Source organism: Leiobunum rupestre, chromosome 6 (genome assembly GCF_980474605.1).
Source record: "Leiobunum rupestre chromosome 6, qqLeiRupe1.1.hap1, whole genome shotgun sequence".
Lineage (NCBI taxonomy): Eukaryota > Metazoa > Arthropoda > Arachnida > Opiliones > Sclerosomatidae > Leiobunum > Leiobunum rupestre.
Window position 1 is genome coordinate 48,582,554 of NC_143389.1, and position 17,720 is coordinate 48,600,273.

Consider the following 17,720-nt stretch of genomic DNA (forward strand, 5'->3'; position numbering starts at 1 on the left):
GTGTTGTAGTTTTCCGGAAAATGACCGTGGCCTTTTTTCTGGAAATTTTTTCGTATTTTTCCGAAAAAAAATAAAAAAATGGTTTCATTCCATGATTAGTGTAATATTGTTTTGCAAATTTAAATAACGCGGCTTTTTCGCCCCATTTTTTCGAATCTGAAAGTAAAATTAAACATCTAGACTAGTTTAAACTGATTAACAATGTAACACTATTAATATTTTGTAGTATGTTTACTGATATTAGACATTTTATATCGATAAAAAGTTAAAAACATTAAAAATCCTTGAAAAGTAATTTCAGTTTAAATTTTTTATTTTTCCGATTTGCGGAAAATTTTTCCGCATTTTATTTTTCCGGAAAATTAAAAACACTAGTACACACAAATCAATTGGGGAATGTATGTAAAAAGAGCTGGTTTTATTGAAGCTTTTATTGCCCCTTAGCGAGGTACTGTCAGCGGATGGGCAACTGCACCTAGAGCTCGGGGAAACGGATAAATTAACCGCCAAAATTTCAATTAATCATAAAAAATTTGATTAACTGTTTATTTATGGATATTATTCGCGACTATTATACGATTTTATAAGCAATAAATATGTTTTTATTCGGATAATTGTCGAATATGGATGTAAAAGAAATGAACGAAAAATTTCTTATCCGAACGCCGAGCCCTAACTGCGCCGAAGCACGCTATACAGAGTATGTCTTAAAGTTTAGCGAAAAAGTAGGAAGTGTCATACCAAATTCAATTCATGCAAACACGATAGGATTCGTACATCTTGGTTAATATTGTACGAGTAAAGCATTTTTTCAAACGTTGACAGGAATTTTGGCGGTACAGTAATATTACGTGCTCCGGGTACCCTTTGAACGCCCTGGACACCATATTACCAAGTGGAAAAACCAGTAAGACAACATGACGGGTTTAGGTGCTTTTTAGCGGTAGTAAAGCATTTTTATTTGGCATTTTAACGCAGATTGGAATTCGGCGCTGATGATAATTTTGAATGGAACGACGGACGAGCATTTAGACATGTTGGACGGCGGGGTCATACAAAGGTTACTGGAGGAGAAGTGGAAAACGTTCGCCAGGGTGCGTGCTAACTCGATATTCATAGCTCGGGACCATTGTCGTAAAAACTAATAGCGAAGCTCGGTATTGTCTTGACAGGGTCAGTTTTTGAAGCGTCTGGCTTTGATGTTTCTCCATTTGCTAGTTCTGAGCATCGCGGTTTTCCTTCGACCCAGTGACGAAGAGACTCTCTTTAAGATGCTGGACGAAACGGAAGCCAAAGACATTGTAAGTTACTTTTAAAATTTACAGCAATAATTGTTTCTACGAGATAATAGCGCAACTTAAATTCCAGTGTCGATACTGCGCCGAAATCGGGACGTGTCTAGGATGCGTCGGATTCGTATTCTTCCAACAAGTAGAAGAGATCATGGCCCAAGGGCTCCTGGGCTTCCTTTTAAACTTGGTACGTCGTTCGAGTAGCTTCAAATACTTCTACGCCAAAGACTGGCTAGGGCAAAAACAAGACGCGGCGAGCTTTGACGCGAAAACATTTCTGAACTCGCCAGCCTTAATTTGGTACTAATCGAGCTCTCTTCACTTTACAGAGCAGCAATCCTACGAAAGCCATTTTCTTGGTCTCGAACGTGATGGTCTTGATGTGTATTCCGTGTCGCGTGGCCGGACACAGATACATGGAGGACTTGCTGCTCTCCATCGCCCTTCCGGGATCGTGGTTCTTCCTAATCTTCTTCGCGGGGTAAGGTTAACGCGTCCCTCGTCCTTTCGAACCACGAGTGACTATTATATTTCTTTCGGCTATAGGGCTGTCCGTTTGACGGGGCCGTTCGTGACGATGATATACAATATGCTGGTCGGAGATATGTTTCGGTTTAGCATCATTTATTTCATTTTTCTTCTCGCCTTTACGCAAGGTAAGCGAATCGGATGAGATTCGACTATTCATAGATCTAGGCCTGGAGTCGATAAGTAAACTGCCTTTTTTATTCTTTCGACGTTAGCTTTCTACTTCTTGAAGAAGGTTCCCACGGATGAGAATACCAAAAGCTTCACGGGCTATCTCGAAACTTGGATGTACTTGTTTCACATGACCCTCGGAGAGTACGAGGTAATTGAACTGTGAAATAATATAAGACATCGTAACTTAACGTATTTTTATATCTCGATCAGTATAAAGAACTGGGTGACAACTACTATCGGGGACTAACTCAGGTGGTCTTCGCTCTTTTTATGATTTTAACGCCAATCTTGTTGTTGAACATGTTGATCGCCATGATGGGCAATACGTATTGCGTCGTCATCACGCAATCGGAAAGGGAATGGATGAGACAAGTAAGGCTTGGTTCCCGCGAGGGGCAGATCACTACCAGGATTATTAGGTCCCCCTCAAATGATTAAATCGAATTTTATCATGATTAAAATGATTAAATCAACTTTGAAATGATTAAATCATGATTGAAATGATTAAATCATGATTGAAATGATTAAATCATGATTGAAATGATTAAATCAACTTTGAAATGATTAAATCATGATTGAAATGATTAAATCATGATTGAAATGATTAAATCGTGATTGAAATGATTAAATCATGATTGAAATGATTAAATCGTGATTGATAGGATTAAATCGTGATTGAAGTTGTTACATCGTGATTAAAATTATTAAATCGATTAAATCGTGATTAAAATGATTAAATCGATTAAATCGTGATTAAAATGATTAAATCGATTAAATCGTGATTAAAATGATTAAATCGTGATTAAAATGATTAAATCGTGATTAAAATGATTAAATCGTGATTAAAATGATTAAATCGTGATTAAAACGATTAAATCGTGATTAAAATGATTAAATCGTGATTAAAATGATTAAATCGTGATTAAAACGATTAAATCGTGATTAAAATGATTAAATCGTGATTAAAATGATTAAATCGTGATTAAAATGATTATATCGTGATTAAAATGATTAAATCGTGATTAAAATGATTTATTCATGATTATTAGGCCATTCTAAAGTTTAGTGATCTGCCCCTCGGGCTCCTGTAGTAAGCTTAGAAACGGAGACGATTAAGTGTACTCTTTATTTCAGTGGGCGAAGATTGTGGTAGCTTTGGAGAGGGCCGTTAGTCAGAAGCTGGCTCGAGATTTCATGCACATTTACTCCATCAAACTGCCATCTTCGGCGGGGGACGCCGACGACCCAGAGAAGGAAATCAGAGCGGTCATGGTCATTAAAAGTAAAAACAAGACGAAAGCCAGGCAGAGGAAAGGAGCCTTGATGAACTGGAAGGTAGGTTTTTTCCCGAACGGTTCTTTCGTAGTATTTGTCTACCGTAGCAACGCTGAAACCGTTTTCTTTTGAAAAAGCGTTTGGGCAAAAAAATAATCACGGAACTTCGACAAAATGGAGGCAGCGCCGACGTCCTTCGTCAAAAACTCTTCTCCAACCAACTTGTGGCTGCTAAGACCACGAGAAGAAGACCCGACAACGCGGATGATTTCGAGTGTCACGAAAGTCCGGGAGGCCCGCCGAAAGCGGATGGCTTGGGCAAGGCTTTAAACCAGCTGGCTTTCGCCCACGACTGGGATTTGAGCGCTTTGAACACGGGCGCCGAAGTCCCCGAAGAAGAGGAAGAAGTGAAAACGCCCAAAGCCAACTTCGGCGACGTGTTCGAGAAAATCACCTGGCTTAACGATCTGGACGTAATGAACCAAGAAGGACGTCAAAACGTAAGTAGCCCGCCTCTCTCCGGCGGCAGCGTCCAAACTGGAACGAATTCGCAGCAAAATCCGCAACCCACGCCTTCCACGAGTCTTCCACCATCCTCGGTTACCGGCATTCCAAACGGCGTCATAAGCAACTCCCTTCAGACGACCACTACGAACCCGGACATCAACACTTCCCTAGTTAGTCAGGTGGCCATAGTCACGCCTAACGGACAGTTGCCTAATCAAGAACAATCTTGGGTTAATCCACCTCCGACGGTTTGGCCGCCGTGTACGACGGAAGAGATTCGAACTAAAGTTTGGTACGTGGACGCTTACGAAACGCCGCCGCCCGCCTACGAAACCCCTTCCAACTCCATCGACGAACCGGACGTGAACGGCGAGTCCCTCTATCCGGCATCGGTGTCTCCGAGAGCCAGGTTAAACGCGACATCGGACGTGCCCGCGGAAAAAACCAAAGAGGAGATCAAGGAGGAAAAGAAGAATAAAAAGAAAAAGAAGAAATGCAAGAAACTGAAAAAGTCCAAAGTCGGGGTTGAATTGACCATCGAGGGTCGCGATCCCGCTACTATGGAAGGCGAAGGCAGCGGCGGGTCGTACGGTTTGCCAGAAGGAGAGGCGGAAGCCAGTCCACCATCCAAAAGTAAAAGTAGGAAAAAATCCGGGAAACGCAAAAAAATGAAACACCTCAATTTGGAGGAAGTGGGACTGCATCAAATCGACGAGTGCAGCGAAGAGGATGGCGCCAGTAGAGGCGGCGCGGGAGTAGACAATCGCGCTTTCGTAGAAACGCCGGTCAACGAAAGGTGGACGTCCAGCCAGCAGTTCGGGGTAGAGGAACTCCGCAATATGGAACGGGAACAATCACAACCCATGTCCGTTTCCAGAGTGGGTCCCAGAAAGGTGCAAGCTATGTCCTCTTTGGTCGCGTGGGACGAAAAGCCGGACCAATGATTCTACGACCTAGCCAAGTTGTTTAATTGAAATCGCGGAAAGGTTATTTCGAAACTTTGTGGATAATTTATAAAATCGTTGTAGTTTCGGATGATATTATAAAGGTTTCCCGTTAAAAAAAATAATTGAAAACATTCTTCCAGAGGTTTCCAATAAAAGTTGGGTTTTCGTTTTGAATTATTCGTTTACTCTCAATTGAAATATTTTCGATTGATAAAATTCCGGAGCAACCATCGTAGTTAGTTTTATATTTTTCTAGAATTAATAATTAACGAATTTTGAATCTTATTTTGTGTTTTACTCGAATACGAGTCCCCAGTTAAGATTGCTGTTGGATTAAAATTATAGTTAAACCAGTTGAAAAGTAATTAACGTCATAATAAAATAGTGAACCATTTGAAATCGTAGAAATTAATAGATAAAATGATAAATGGACTTCAATTTGGCTTTTAATATTATGATACGATAAAAACCCGGAAGCCCTACAATCACTAAAACTGCAACTAAACCGTCCACGTTTTAAATTTTTTTAATGTTTGTAAAACACGCCTACGTTTGAAATGGTTTTGAAAAATAAATTGTTTGCAATTTTTCAAAAGGTCTCATATTGATAATCATTCTGACAAATATTTTCGATAATAGCCGAGTACAGTGAAGTTTAGCCATGGTTGGTTAATTTTAGCCATGGATTAATGGCTTAGCCGTGATTTTGTATTTTTCCGAAGCTCCGTCTCCTTCTGTGGCAAAAAGTGGAACTAACGGATAATAAATGTTATTATTCTATAATTGCTATGTACCTAAATAGTGAATACATACAAAGTGACAGTTTATAAAAATCAAGAAAAGCGTGACTTATCGAATGAGTAGAAACAGGAGCCGATGACCAGGAGTCATAGGCGGTTGCCCTGTTGAATAGTCTCCGGTATCAGTCACGTAAAAGCCTGTTTCCCTCGCCTCTTTCATCTTGGATTAATAATAGTAGTGCCTACCTGGATATATCACTTGGAGAAAAACCTGACAAGTAAATGGCTTTTACGACAGCAGCGCTGCTTCGGCGAAGTTAACGGAGAATTTGCGAAACTCCCGTAACACGTAGCCTTCTACATGGCAGAACCCGTAACAAACACTTAGCAAATGCACGCGGAACGCTAGAGTGATATATCCAGGTAGCAACTACTATTATTTATCCAAGCTTTCATTCTCACCTGCGATTTCGCCATCTGGCAGCCGCGGGGGGAAGCACTTCTTATTTTCCCATTCTCTTCGCGCTCGCTTTTTCCATTCCTCGATTAAATTTCATTTTTTATTGCACTAGATCCAAAATTACCGCAAAAATCTCTTCTGACGGTAGCGTTTACTATACACTTTGAAGAATGTAAATATCGACACATTATAGGGTTCTTTGTCTTTTTTATATTATTTAATATATTTTACTTTTTTAGCCCGAGAGTGGAGCTCACGCTCTTTTTTTGCCCGAGAGTTCAAAGAGCCCATCTATGTTCGCTACCCCAAAAACCGATACCGTCATCACGCGCGCCGATCTCGTATTATCACCCGCTTCGTAAGAGAAAACAATGAAGCATGTATTAAATAACCTTACAGGGATTATTCTCTGGGGTACAATATTTGCTCCAGACTTACCCTGGTGGCCAGAATTGTCAACGACCGGAAGTCTCAATTTTACCGATACACGGGGGAAAAATTGAAAAGGGGGTGCAATCGCGATTGATGAAATTATTATCTATTGAAAACGTGTTTACAGTTTGAAAGCCTATAAACAATTTAACGAAAAATTAGGTGATATACATAAATGGCTAAATAACAATATGAAAAAGGTCGCTTACAGTACTTATTTATTTCCCACTGAGGTACTGACCACGATTGAATATTTCAAATTTTCAATTTCAAATGTAATAAAACAAACCGTTGGAAAAATATTAAATTCGCCAAAAGCCGCCGCGAGATGGCGACGTGTCAAGAAATGTTATTCCGTATTTGTATCGGTAAAGGGGGTATAATTGAGGGGACGGCAAAAATATCTGGCAGCCTCGTTTGAAACAAACAACTTCAACTCATAGTATAGTAAAATGTATTAGAGAGAACTATCCCTGTAAGGTTATTTAATCCATGGGCGGAGGCAGCGCCCTCTACGAGCGCGGAAGAGCAAACGCGATGGCCTAGAGGATCAGTTCCAGGGTGGTGGGATCGGGTGGGCTCCCCGGTTTCCTTTTCCTATCCTCGCGGACGTTAAAGAAAGAAAATAACGCTGGGAAAGAAAACACGAGAGGGGTAGGGCCTATATGGCCTATCCGGAATAAGGGTAACTCTTAAGAGAGGGCACGGCCAACTTTGATGTCTCGCGCATCTCTCGCGCTACAGCGGCCATCTCATTCGTTGACGTTTCTGTGCTAACCTATGAGCAAAAGATGTGTAAGACGTCCAGGGCCGTATTAAGGCATGTGCCAAGTGTGCCATGGCACAGGGGCCCCCAAGGTTAGGGGCCCCCATCTTCGAAATAAATGTCTCTATTGGCATTTTAAGTTTATAACCACATTGGTGTTAATAGAGTCAAAAAGTAAGGTTTGAAATTTTTTAGGGGCTCCAAATTCTATTTTGCACAGGGCCCCCAATATTATTAATCCAGCCCTGATGACGTCAGCGCCCCTAGCGGATTATTATTTTTAGTATAGTTTTTACATTGAAGACAATATAACAACCGAGCGTGGCGCTGACCCCTACACATTATAGTACAGTTTATAGGGGGAAAATCCTTGCTCGCGGAATTTCGACGAATGTGTTGGCCGCTGTAGCGCGAACAGCGCGTGTTCGAAGTTGGTCGTGGAGAGGGTAACGGGGGGGGGGGGGGTGCTCTTTGACCTATCTGGGTCAGCCATATCACGCTGAATACACCGGTTCCGCGAAAATCAATCGCGGCTCCAAAAACGTCACACACACGGCATAATCCCGCCTTCATATTCTTCAGCCACCACTGTTATTACGCCTACCGTTACCGATGGAAGGTTTTTTTTGCGTAAGGATGATAATATTAAGGTGATTAGCAGTGGCGTAGCGTGGGCCTTTCTCGCCCGGGGCGGAATCATAATTTGCCGCCCATTTGACGTCATAAAAATAATGATGTTGGTGTTGGCATGGACTAATTAACAACACGGACGAAAAAGTAAAAAAGAATAAACATCGACGCACTCTAGCGGTACTCGCGGGTATAACAGGAAATGCTTGTATAGTCTGGTGATTCAAAATAGGCGGGGGGAGTAAAATAGGGAAAGAAGAAGCTTCCTTGGAATGCTTGGAATTTAAAAGTTGAACCACGAGATTAAATTAATCGTCGTAAAACATTAGAATGTCGAGCTTTTCCGATCATACTTATAGTAAAATATTCTGCTTATCGTCTGGAAGCAATCCCCAAATTTGTTACGATAATTATTATTATCATAATATAATATAATATTATTCATAAATATAAATGATTGTACCATGGATTAATAATTTAGAAGATATCTTAGAATCGGAGGTGGAAACATTTAACAATACCAATTATACTAAAATAATAGCAATAATTATACTTATTTAACGTTATAACATGGATGGTTATGAAACACGTTTGGAGCTTCCTTTGTAATCAACAATCTGAAAATTCAAATCGCAAGATTCGCAACCGCTAAACCGTTAAAAATGTTTCCCGACAGATGGCGAAATTTCAAAAATCAGTTTCCAGTTTATGACGTTTGAATCACCAGGATAAAAAAATTGCCTGGCAACGCTGCTGAACGCGTTAACACTTTTTTTGGGGGTCTTTATAGGGAAATGCTATAGATCTGGACCGTCCCTGTTGTTAATTAGTCCATGCTTTTTCTCACCAACACCATGGACTAATTAACAAAAGTAATCATATGAAAGAACTGAGCGAAAAATATTTATTTCAAAACCATATAATATAATACGTCTGTGTTCAAAACGTATTACACTATAAAAGCATGGAAGAAGAAAGCTAAGGAATAGAAATGAGGCCTCGCTATTCACACCCCATGCGAGAACTCCGCCACCCCCAGGTGGGAGAATTAGAGGGGTGAAAAGAGGGGGTATCGTGGTAAAATATTTGTGACGTAGCATAGAAAAAGAACTGTTTGGCGCCCTCTTTCCATAGGAAAAAAATTATATTTTCAAAATTACGGTGATACTGCTGATTGCATTATTATTAACAAAATATTCGAAATTTTTACTCAAAATTGTTTACGTTATAGATTTCATTTCTAAAGATTAACGCGCGCAACCGATCCACAACGGCCAGAAATATTTTAGTTATCTAGATGGCCGCATCATGGTGCGATGAAGCTAGTTTTCTGTCACGTGTCAATTTTACCTCAATGCGATCCCCATATTTTCCATCCACCCCATTCACCCGTTTGTGGGAGTTGGCATCAAACCGTGGGTAGAATATAAGCTGAGTTTATAATTTTCAATGAAGCGTAACATGCATCGGTGGTTCTGTGGTTTTCCCCCGAGTTCTTCGGTTTCCCCTTCCATAAAAACTTGTCTAGGTTAACGGTAATAGTTAGTGTAGGGAGCTGTTGGCTCGATCTCGTGGCATGCAGGGCTTGCCACCACCCTCCTACGCATTGTAACCCGGCCACCTGAATTAAGGGCTTCAAAAGTCGCATGATGACTTAGGCCTAAGGTGGTGCCTTGGGTATTAGCCTAGCTGATTATTATTATTTTTATTTTATTAACGTTTGCCTGTCATACAATTAGATACTAAGGCTACGTTCAGTAGCTTGCAACAAATTAAGCGTTGCAGTATTTCGGAACCGGTTTTATACTGTACGCTTTTTTCCATTTCCGGTGTGACGTAGCGTTGCTGAACCGTTGCTGAAACATTTGAACCTGCTCTACCAGCTGGTTTCTTCGTTGTTAAACGGAATCGTGACGTCACAGCACGCGGGAAGGCTAGCTGCGGACGATACAGCAGACGATATTTTATAAAAATTACAACAATCGTAAGAAAGCGTTCAACAAGACAGGATAAAAAGTCTCAACGGAATCAACGCAAACGTAAAACGGTATAAGACCGTTAAGCTTCACTGAACGTAGCCTAAGACGAATACCGTGAACAATTGGTGGAAACCCTGCCATTTGGGCGTTGAGACGTTTACCATAACCTTCAGTACCGATTTGAAAACTTTATGAAAGGCTATCAATGGTGAAGTATGTACACTCTAACGAGATATCATTGACTTTTCTAGCCCTAACCGTTGAAGAGATATGACTTAGGATTGTGTGTAAAAACGGGTGGGTTACGGGCTCCCCCCCCCCCCCGATATGAAAAACAATTCTTATTAAATAATACTGTCATTAACAATAACCCCGAAACTGAGCATAATAAATAAATAGTTCATTTGATTTGCGTACAGTACGCACCCTCTTAATTCAGGGCGGCTCCGTTTTGCACAATCAATAGTCAGAAATTTACAAAATATTATTACACATAAGTAAGAATATATATAGTTATGGATATATAACATTTACGCATTAAAAATAAATAAAATAAAAACAAGAATGTATTTATTTATATTTAGGAAGAATGATTATGATGCGACAATCGCCGGGCACGTTGAACGCCTTTCCCCCGTCTCGCGCGGGGGGAAAGACAAAACGTCGCCGGCGTTTGATTTCCATCGCGTTAGGTGACGTACATTTTAAGCAGCCAATGAAATACCGGGACTAATCGTTTTATTTTAAGCGGAGGAGCGTACTGGGGGGACCAACGGGTGGATTGAGAGAAAGGCTAAAAACTGTCTCGACATAGACATTCTCCATAAATATTAAATTTTCGTTCCATGGTTTAAAATATAATTAATTTAAAATATTAAAAGATCTGCTACTACATGGATTTGCAATACTTGTTTATTTAAAACTCGGGAGCTTTCAGACCGCGGTCCTTCTTCAGCCAAACAGTTTTTACAATAATAACATTTACATAAAAAAAAGTAAAGTTTCCCCTGGTGTGTGTGTGTTTTTTTTTTTAAACCTAAAACTTCCCCACCCCGTTATGTTTACCGTTCATATTTAATCTACCCCTATCTTTAATGTATATCGCTTCCTTAAAACATCTTCTATACCAATTATTTTCTTGGCATAACACCTTAGTAGCGTCCCATTGAATTTTGTGTTTCTCCTCGGATTTTATATGTACCGCTAAACCATTTTCTTCATTTCCTTTTTTTACACAGTTTTTATGTTCACTCTTACGTTTCTTTAATTGTCTTTTAGTCTGTCCTATATATTTCTCACCACAATCACAACTTATCTCATAAACTATCCCAGCTTTATTTGCATCTTCTATTTTTGGTTTATTTCTTATTAAACTTGATTTTAAAAGATTTGAGTATTTGTTTATTAGCGTTACATTATATTTTTTTAATTGTATAGCTGATTTTTCCGATATTCCCTGTATATACGGTAGAGACATAACATTAATTGGTTTTCCCTTTTTTTGTTATTTTTTACCTCATGATTGTCAAATATTTGATCTATTAGGTTAACAATATATCTAGGAACGGTAAACATGAATTCCGCTCCCCTTCATATGTAAACTGGATGTCCTTCTGTATTTTATTCACAATTCTCAATAATTCCTCTTCCTTTAGTCCCTTCTTTTTAATTAAAAAAATATGAAGAAGGACCGCGGTCTGAAAGCTCCCGAGTTTTAAATAAACAAGTATTGCAAATCCATTAATATTTTAAATTAATTATAGACGTTCTCCCTAGGTATAAATAAATACATTCTTGATAAAAATAAAATGAAGCGTTCTGATACAGAGGAATTTAGAATTTGGTCACTTCCTTTGCAAGACCTCACGTTTCTTCCAGTGTCATTTATTTAGTAGATGTTTCATTTTTGAGTCATTCTTAAGACGGGAGGGGTGATTATTTGGGGGAAACTATCGTTTTATCGTCTGCTTACTCGTCTGCGTGGAAATATAATTTTTTATCTATGATAAACAAAATTAAATGAAATATTGTTCAATACTAGAAACGTTTCAAGGTAAGTAACTTAATTTATGGTTTTCTAATTACTGATTAGTCTTAATCCTTATAAATTTCTTAATTTTAAGGTCATAATTAGAGGTTACATGAGAAGTAAAAAATCAACGAAGACTAATTAAGTTGTGAAAGCTTTGGTGTCTTAAGCAGCGTTCAGACTATGTGAAAATGTTACGTTAGCGTCGGTCGCGTCGTTTCGGTTATATTGGTCGCGTCGGTTCGTTCATTTCACTGTTCAGAAAGGAACCAACCTTGCACGGAGATTAAAATAAAAGGTGATTGTTCATCCAATCAGAGCTCAGTAATAACGGCGGAAAAATTGAAATAGGCTACAATGGCGACGGATAATAGAAAGGCGCTAATTTTTAATAATAACAATGAAAAAATGTAATTGACACGCGCGAAAATTTAAAGTCTCTGTTGAGAAGTCTGAACGGTGTAAGAAATCGAAAGAACCGACACGATCGACGCAAACGTTATACTTTCACCTAGTCTGAACGCTGCTTAAGGCCTAGGAAGTTGTGAAAGCGGAGTGAAAAATTCATTACATAAGTAACATAATAATTATAAATAGTTATGATGCAAAAATATAGTATCTATTTATCTTTTGGTAATTAAAAGTTATAAAAGTTCCTTTGTTAGGAACGTCGGTTGTTAGGAACATGTAGGAACGTCCCTTGTTATGAAAGTTCTTTTGTTAGGAACATGTAGGAACGTCCCTTGTTATGAAAGTTCTTTTGTTAGGAACGTCCCTTGTATAGAACGTCCCTTGTTAGGAACATCTATTGTTATGAAAGTTCTTTTGTTAGGAACATCCCTTGTTATGAAAGTTCTTTTGTTAGGAACGTCCCTTGTATAGAACGTCCGTTGTTAGGAACATCCCTTGTTATGAAAGTTCTTTTGTTAGGAACGTCCCTTGTATAGAACGTCCGTTGTTAGGAAAATCCCTTGTTATGAAAGTTCTTTTGTTAGGAACATCCCTTGTTATGAAAGTTCTTTTGTTAGGAACGTCCCTTGTATAGAACGTCCGTTGTTAGGAACATCCCTTGTTATGAAAGTTCTTTTGTTAGGAACGTCCCTTGTTAGGAACATCCCTTGTATAGAACGTCCCTTGTTAGGAACATCCCTTGCTATGAAAGTTCTTTTCTTAGGAACGTCCCTTTTCATGAAAGTTATTTTGTTATGAAAGTTATTTTATTAGGAACGTCACTTGTTAGGAACATCCCTTGTCAGGAACATCCCTTGTTAGGAATATCCCTTGTTAGGAACATCCCTTGTTATGAACATCCCTTGTTAGGAACATCCCTTGTTAGGAACATCCCTTGTTAGGAACATCCCTTGTTAGGAACATCCCTTGTTAGGAACATCCCTTGTTAGGAACATCCCTTGTTAGGAACATCCCTTGTTAGGAACATCCCTTGTTATGAACATCCCTTGTTAGGAACATCCCTTGTTAGGAACATCCCTTGTTAGGAACATCCCTTGTTAGGAACATCCCTTGTTAGGAACATCCCTTGTTAGGAACATCCCTTGTTATGAACATCCCTTGTTAGGAACATCCCTTGTTAGGAACATCCCTTGTTAGGAACATCCCTTGTTAGGAACATCCCTTGTTAGGAACGTCCCTTGTTAGGAACGTCCCTTGTTATGAACATCCCTTGTTAGGAACATCCCTTGTTAGGAACATCCCTTGTTAGGAACATCCCTTGTTAGGAACATCCCTTGTTAGGAACGTCCCTTGTTAGGAACGTCCCTTGTTAGGAACGTCCCTTGTTAGGAACGTCCCTTGTTAGGAACATCCCTTGTTAGGAACATCCCTTGTTATGAAAGTTCTTTTGTTAGGAACGTCCCTTGTTATGAAAGTTCTTTTGTTAGGAACGTCCCTTTTTATGAGAGTTCTTTTGTTAGGGACGTCCCTTGTATAGAACGTCCCTTGTTATGAAAGTTCTTTTGTTAGGAACGTCCCTTGTTATGAAAGTTCTTTGGTTAGGAACGTCCCTTTTCATGAAAGTTATTTTGTTATGAAAGTTCTTTGATTAGGAACGTCACTTGTTAGGAACATCCCTTGTTAGGAACATCCCTTGTTAGGAACATCCCTTGTTAGGAACATCCCTTGTTAGGAACATCCCTTGTTATGAACATCCCTTGTTAGGAACATCCCTTGTTAGGAACATCCCTTGTTAGGAACATCCCTTGTTAGGAACATCCCTTGTTAGGAACATCCCTTGTTATGAAAGTTCTTTTGTTAGGAACGTCCCTTGTTATGAAAGTTCTTTTGTTAGGAACGTCCCTTGTTACGAACATCCCTTGCTATGAAAGTTCTTTGGTTAGGAACATCCCTTGTTAGGAACATCCCTTGTTAGGAACATCCCTTGTTAGGAACATCCCTTGTTAGGAACATCCCTTGTTAGGAACATCCCTTGTTAGGAACATCCCTTGTTAGGAACATCCCTTGTTAGGAACATCCCTTGTTAGGAACATCCCTTGTTAGGAACATCCCTTGTTAGGAACATCCCTTGTTAGGAACATCCCTTGTTAGGAACATCCCTTGTTAGGAACATCCCTTGTTAGGAACATCCCTTGTTAGGAACATCCCTTGTTAGGAACATCCCTTGTTAGGAACATCCCTTGTTATGAACATCCCTTGTTATGAACATCCCTTGTTAGGAACATCCCTTGTTAGGAACATCCCTTGTTATGAACATCCCTTGTTAGGAACATCCCTTGTTAGGAACATCCCTTGTTAGGAACATCCCTTGTTAGGAACATCCCTTGTTAGGAACATCCCTTGTTAGGAACATCCCTTGTTAGGAACATCCCTTGTTAGGAACATCCCTTGTTAGGAACATCCCTTGTTAGGAACATCCCTTGTTAGGAACATCCCTTGTTAGGAACATCCCTTGTTAGGAACATCCCTTGTTAGGAACATCCCTTGTTAGGAACATCCCTTGTTAGGAACATCCCTTGTTAGGAACATCCCTTGTTATGAACATCCCTTGTTAGGAACATCCCTTGTTATGAAAGTTCTTTTGTTAGGAACATCCCTTGTTATGAAAGTTCTTTTGTTAGGAACGTCCCTTGTTATGAAAGTTCTTTTGTTAGGAACGTCCCTTTTTATGAGAGTTCTTTTGTTAGGGACGTCCCTTGTATAGAACGTCCCTTGTATAGAACGTCCCTTGTTATGAAAGTTCTTTTGTTAGGAACGTCCCTTGTTACGAACATCCCTTGCTATGAAAGTTCTTTGGTTAGGAACGTCCCTTTTCATGAAAGTTATTTTGTTATGAAAGTTCTTTGATTAGGAACGTCACTTGTTAGGAACATCCCTTGTTAGGAACATCCCTTGTTAGGAACATCCCTTGTTAGGAACATCCCTTGTTATGAAAGTTCTTTTGTTAGGAACGTCCCTTTTTATGAGAGTTCTTTTGTTAGGGACGTCCCTTGTATAGAACGTCCCTTGTTATGAAAGTTCTTTTGTTAGGAACGTCCCTTGTATAGAACGTCCCTTGTTATGAAAGTTCTTTTGTTAGGAACGTCCCTTGTATAGAACGTCCCTTGTTAGGAACATCCCTTGTTATGACAGTTCTTTTGTTAGGAACGTCCATTGTTATGAACATCCCTTGCAGTCTTGGAAATAACACACGTCCACTGGTCCAAAACCAGTTTATTAATTTCTTGGACCAGTTTTTTAATTAATATACTGGGGGTCACTGGTTTAAAAAACAAGCTTTCTTCCAATTTCTACTCCGACTTTTTTCTTTCTAACACAATAAACGTCCCACTAGAGATGAAGGGCTTACGAAGTTACCAGCAACCTTTAGTAGTGGTATTAAGTTACAATGAATAATGAAGTAAAACACCACGCGGCGCGATTCACGATTCGCGCCTTCTTGAATTATAAACATTTATATGGTTTCTAGAGTCTAGACCTATCCACATTTCACATTCCATAAAAAATAATTTACAATGGGACCAATAGAAAAAAAATCATGGTAGACAATACGGGTCACTAATCCTAAGGACTAGTTTTAAAAAATTCCTTATTTCCAAGACTGATCCCTTGTTATGAAAGTTCTTTTGATAGGAACGTCCCTTGTATAGAACGTCCGTTGTTAGGAACATCCCTTATTATGAAAGTTCTTTTGTAAGGATCGTCTCTTGTTATGAAAGTTCTTTTGTAAGGATCGTCCCTTGTAAGAAATGTCCCATGTATGGAAGGAGATTCACGATTTCATTTTAACGTCTTCACCGCTTTTTTTTAAATAATACCACACATTGAAATATATTACACTACAGCAGTGTCGGATACAGAAAAAACTCAAGGGGGGGGGGGGGCGCTAAAAGACATCTTGAGCTATGGGTGTAATATCAAATCATCGAGTCACATACAGAATTATAGGAACGCTGAGTAAAGAAGGTGATATATAGGTAGCCCTGTGTCATTCGTTGCGGGCCAGTGACGGCGATAACGTGGGGGCTCTGGGGCTCGAGCCCCCACAGGGAAAAACCAACGAGGGCAGAAATAAAATAGAGGAAAAAAAACAATAAGGGAAAAATTTATAATCTCACTTCCTTTATTTGGTCCGAGTTCAGTCTTTTTACAGAAGTTAATTTGAGATTGCAGATGCGAGTAGCATTAATATGATATAACCGTAAAATTGATTTGATAGATTCGTCCAAACAGAAAATCGCCGCGTCATGTACCCTATTTTACCTAAAATACCCTAGTAAAGTATGCGGCCAAGGAGGGCTTAATTATCTAGCCATGTACACAGAACTTTTTCTATAGATATCGACTTAACTTTTGTTATCAATGTATTCATTGACGGATGAGATATTAGAAAGAACACTTTTTAAACAAATATATCTAGGAAAAAAAAATTTGAACTTTACATTTTCTTGCTTAAGTTTTAAGTATATGAATTTTTGGGTAAAAAAATAATGTCCCGTGCCCCCACAGAAATGTTTTCCGATTACCGCCGCTGGTTGCTGCCAAGAAGGGACAGGTATTAGAGAAGATAGAACCAATTGAAAACGCCCTAACTGGGCAGGCCAAGGTTCTTACAAGCGGCTAACTGGCATCGTACCTGGGAGGCTATTCTCTAATTTATCTCGATCTCACTCTCGATGTCGACTCGAAGTCGATCTCGAAGTCGATCTCGAAGGCGATCACTTCGATCGAGAAGTCATTTCTCGATAAACGCTATTCTATACTTCATCGAAATCGACTTCGAAGTGATACATCTCGACTCTCGACAAGCGAGTAGACCACGTGGGTTCTACATATTTCCGGTTGTAATCGCGCATAGGCTCTCTATTTTCCGACCAATAAGAATACACCATCACAAAAACAGCTGATTAAAACGCCCATGTTTTATAGTTTAGAGAAAGGATATTTATTTTCATTGTAATACTGCAGTATATATTTAAAGTCCAAATAGAGCTCGGCGAAACAGCTAAATTAACCGCTAAAGTTTTGATTAACCATAAAAATTACGATTAACTGTTTATCCATGGATATTATCCACGGCTATATAGCAATTTAACATGCAAAATAATCGGGTTTTTTTCGGATAATTTTCGTTTGTTGATAAAAATGAATAAAGTTATTATTTCTTATCCAAACGCCGAGCTCTAAGTCCAAAGGATTTATTGTTTGGTCTCTTATAACTCTTTATCTTTGAAAATTACGCCTATAGAGTGTTGTCGTCTGAAACCCTGCGACGTCACCATTGTAATTTGCCCATTGATAAAAAACGGTAACAGTCCTAGCCGCCACTATTAACACTACAGCTGTGACGTTACAAGTTTTCAAAATCGTATCAGACGACAACACTCTATTATCGATTTCTAAGGCTATATTTAACAATACAAGCCGAGCTATAGCAAGCGCCATTGATTTTTTCCCTAAGAAAGACGGTTTGGGTAGTGGTAGATTTTT

The 17,720-nt window shown here is 39.3% G+C and overlaps 1 protein-coding gene across 1 annotated transcript in view; it reads left to right on the forward strand.

Moving 5' to 3' along the window:
- The window catches only part of iav (transient receptor potential cation channel subfamily V iav), a 31,191-nt gene extending 26,252 nt beyond the window's left edge, over positions 1–4,939 (forward strand). Inside the window, exons 6-15 of the mRNA XM_090178508.1 lie at positions 826–907; positions 979–1,094; positions 1,173–1,301; positions 1,369–1,479; positions 1,622–1,773; positions 1,839–1,948; positions 2,036–2,142; positions 2,205–2,366; positions 3,129–3,329; positions 3,407–4,939. Of these exons, the coding sequence (XP_090034634.1) occupies positions 826–907; positions 979–1,094; positions 1,173–1,301; positions 1,369–1,479; positions 1,622–1,773; positions 1,839–1,948; positions 2,036–2,142; positions 2,205–2,366; positions 3,129–3,329; positions 3,407–4,720 (2,484 nt within the window). The 3' untranslated portion in view covers positions 4,721–4,939. The remainder of the gene's footprint in view (positions 1–825; positions 908–978; positions 1,095–1,172; positions 1,302–1,368; positions 1,480–1,621; positions 1,774–1,838; positions 1,949–2,035; positions 2,143–2,204; positions 2,367–3,128; positions 3,330–3,406) is intronic.
- Positions 4,940–17,720: the final 12,781 nt, after the last annotated feature.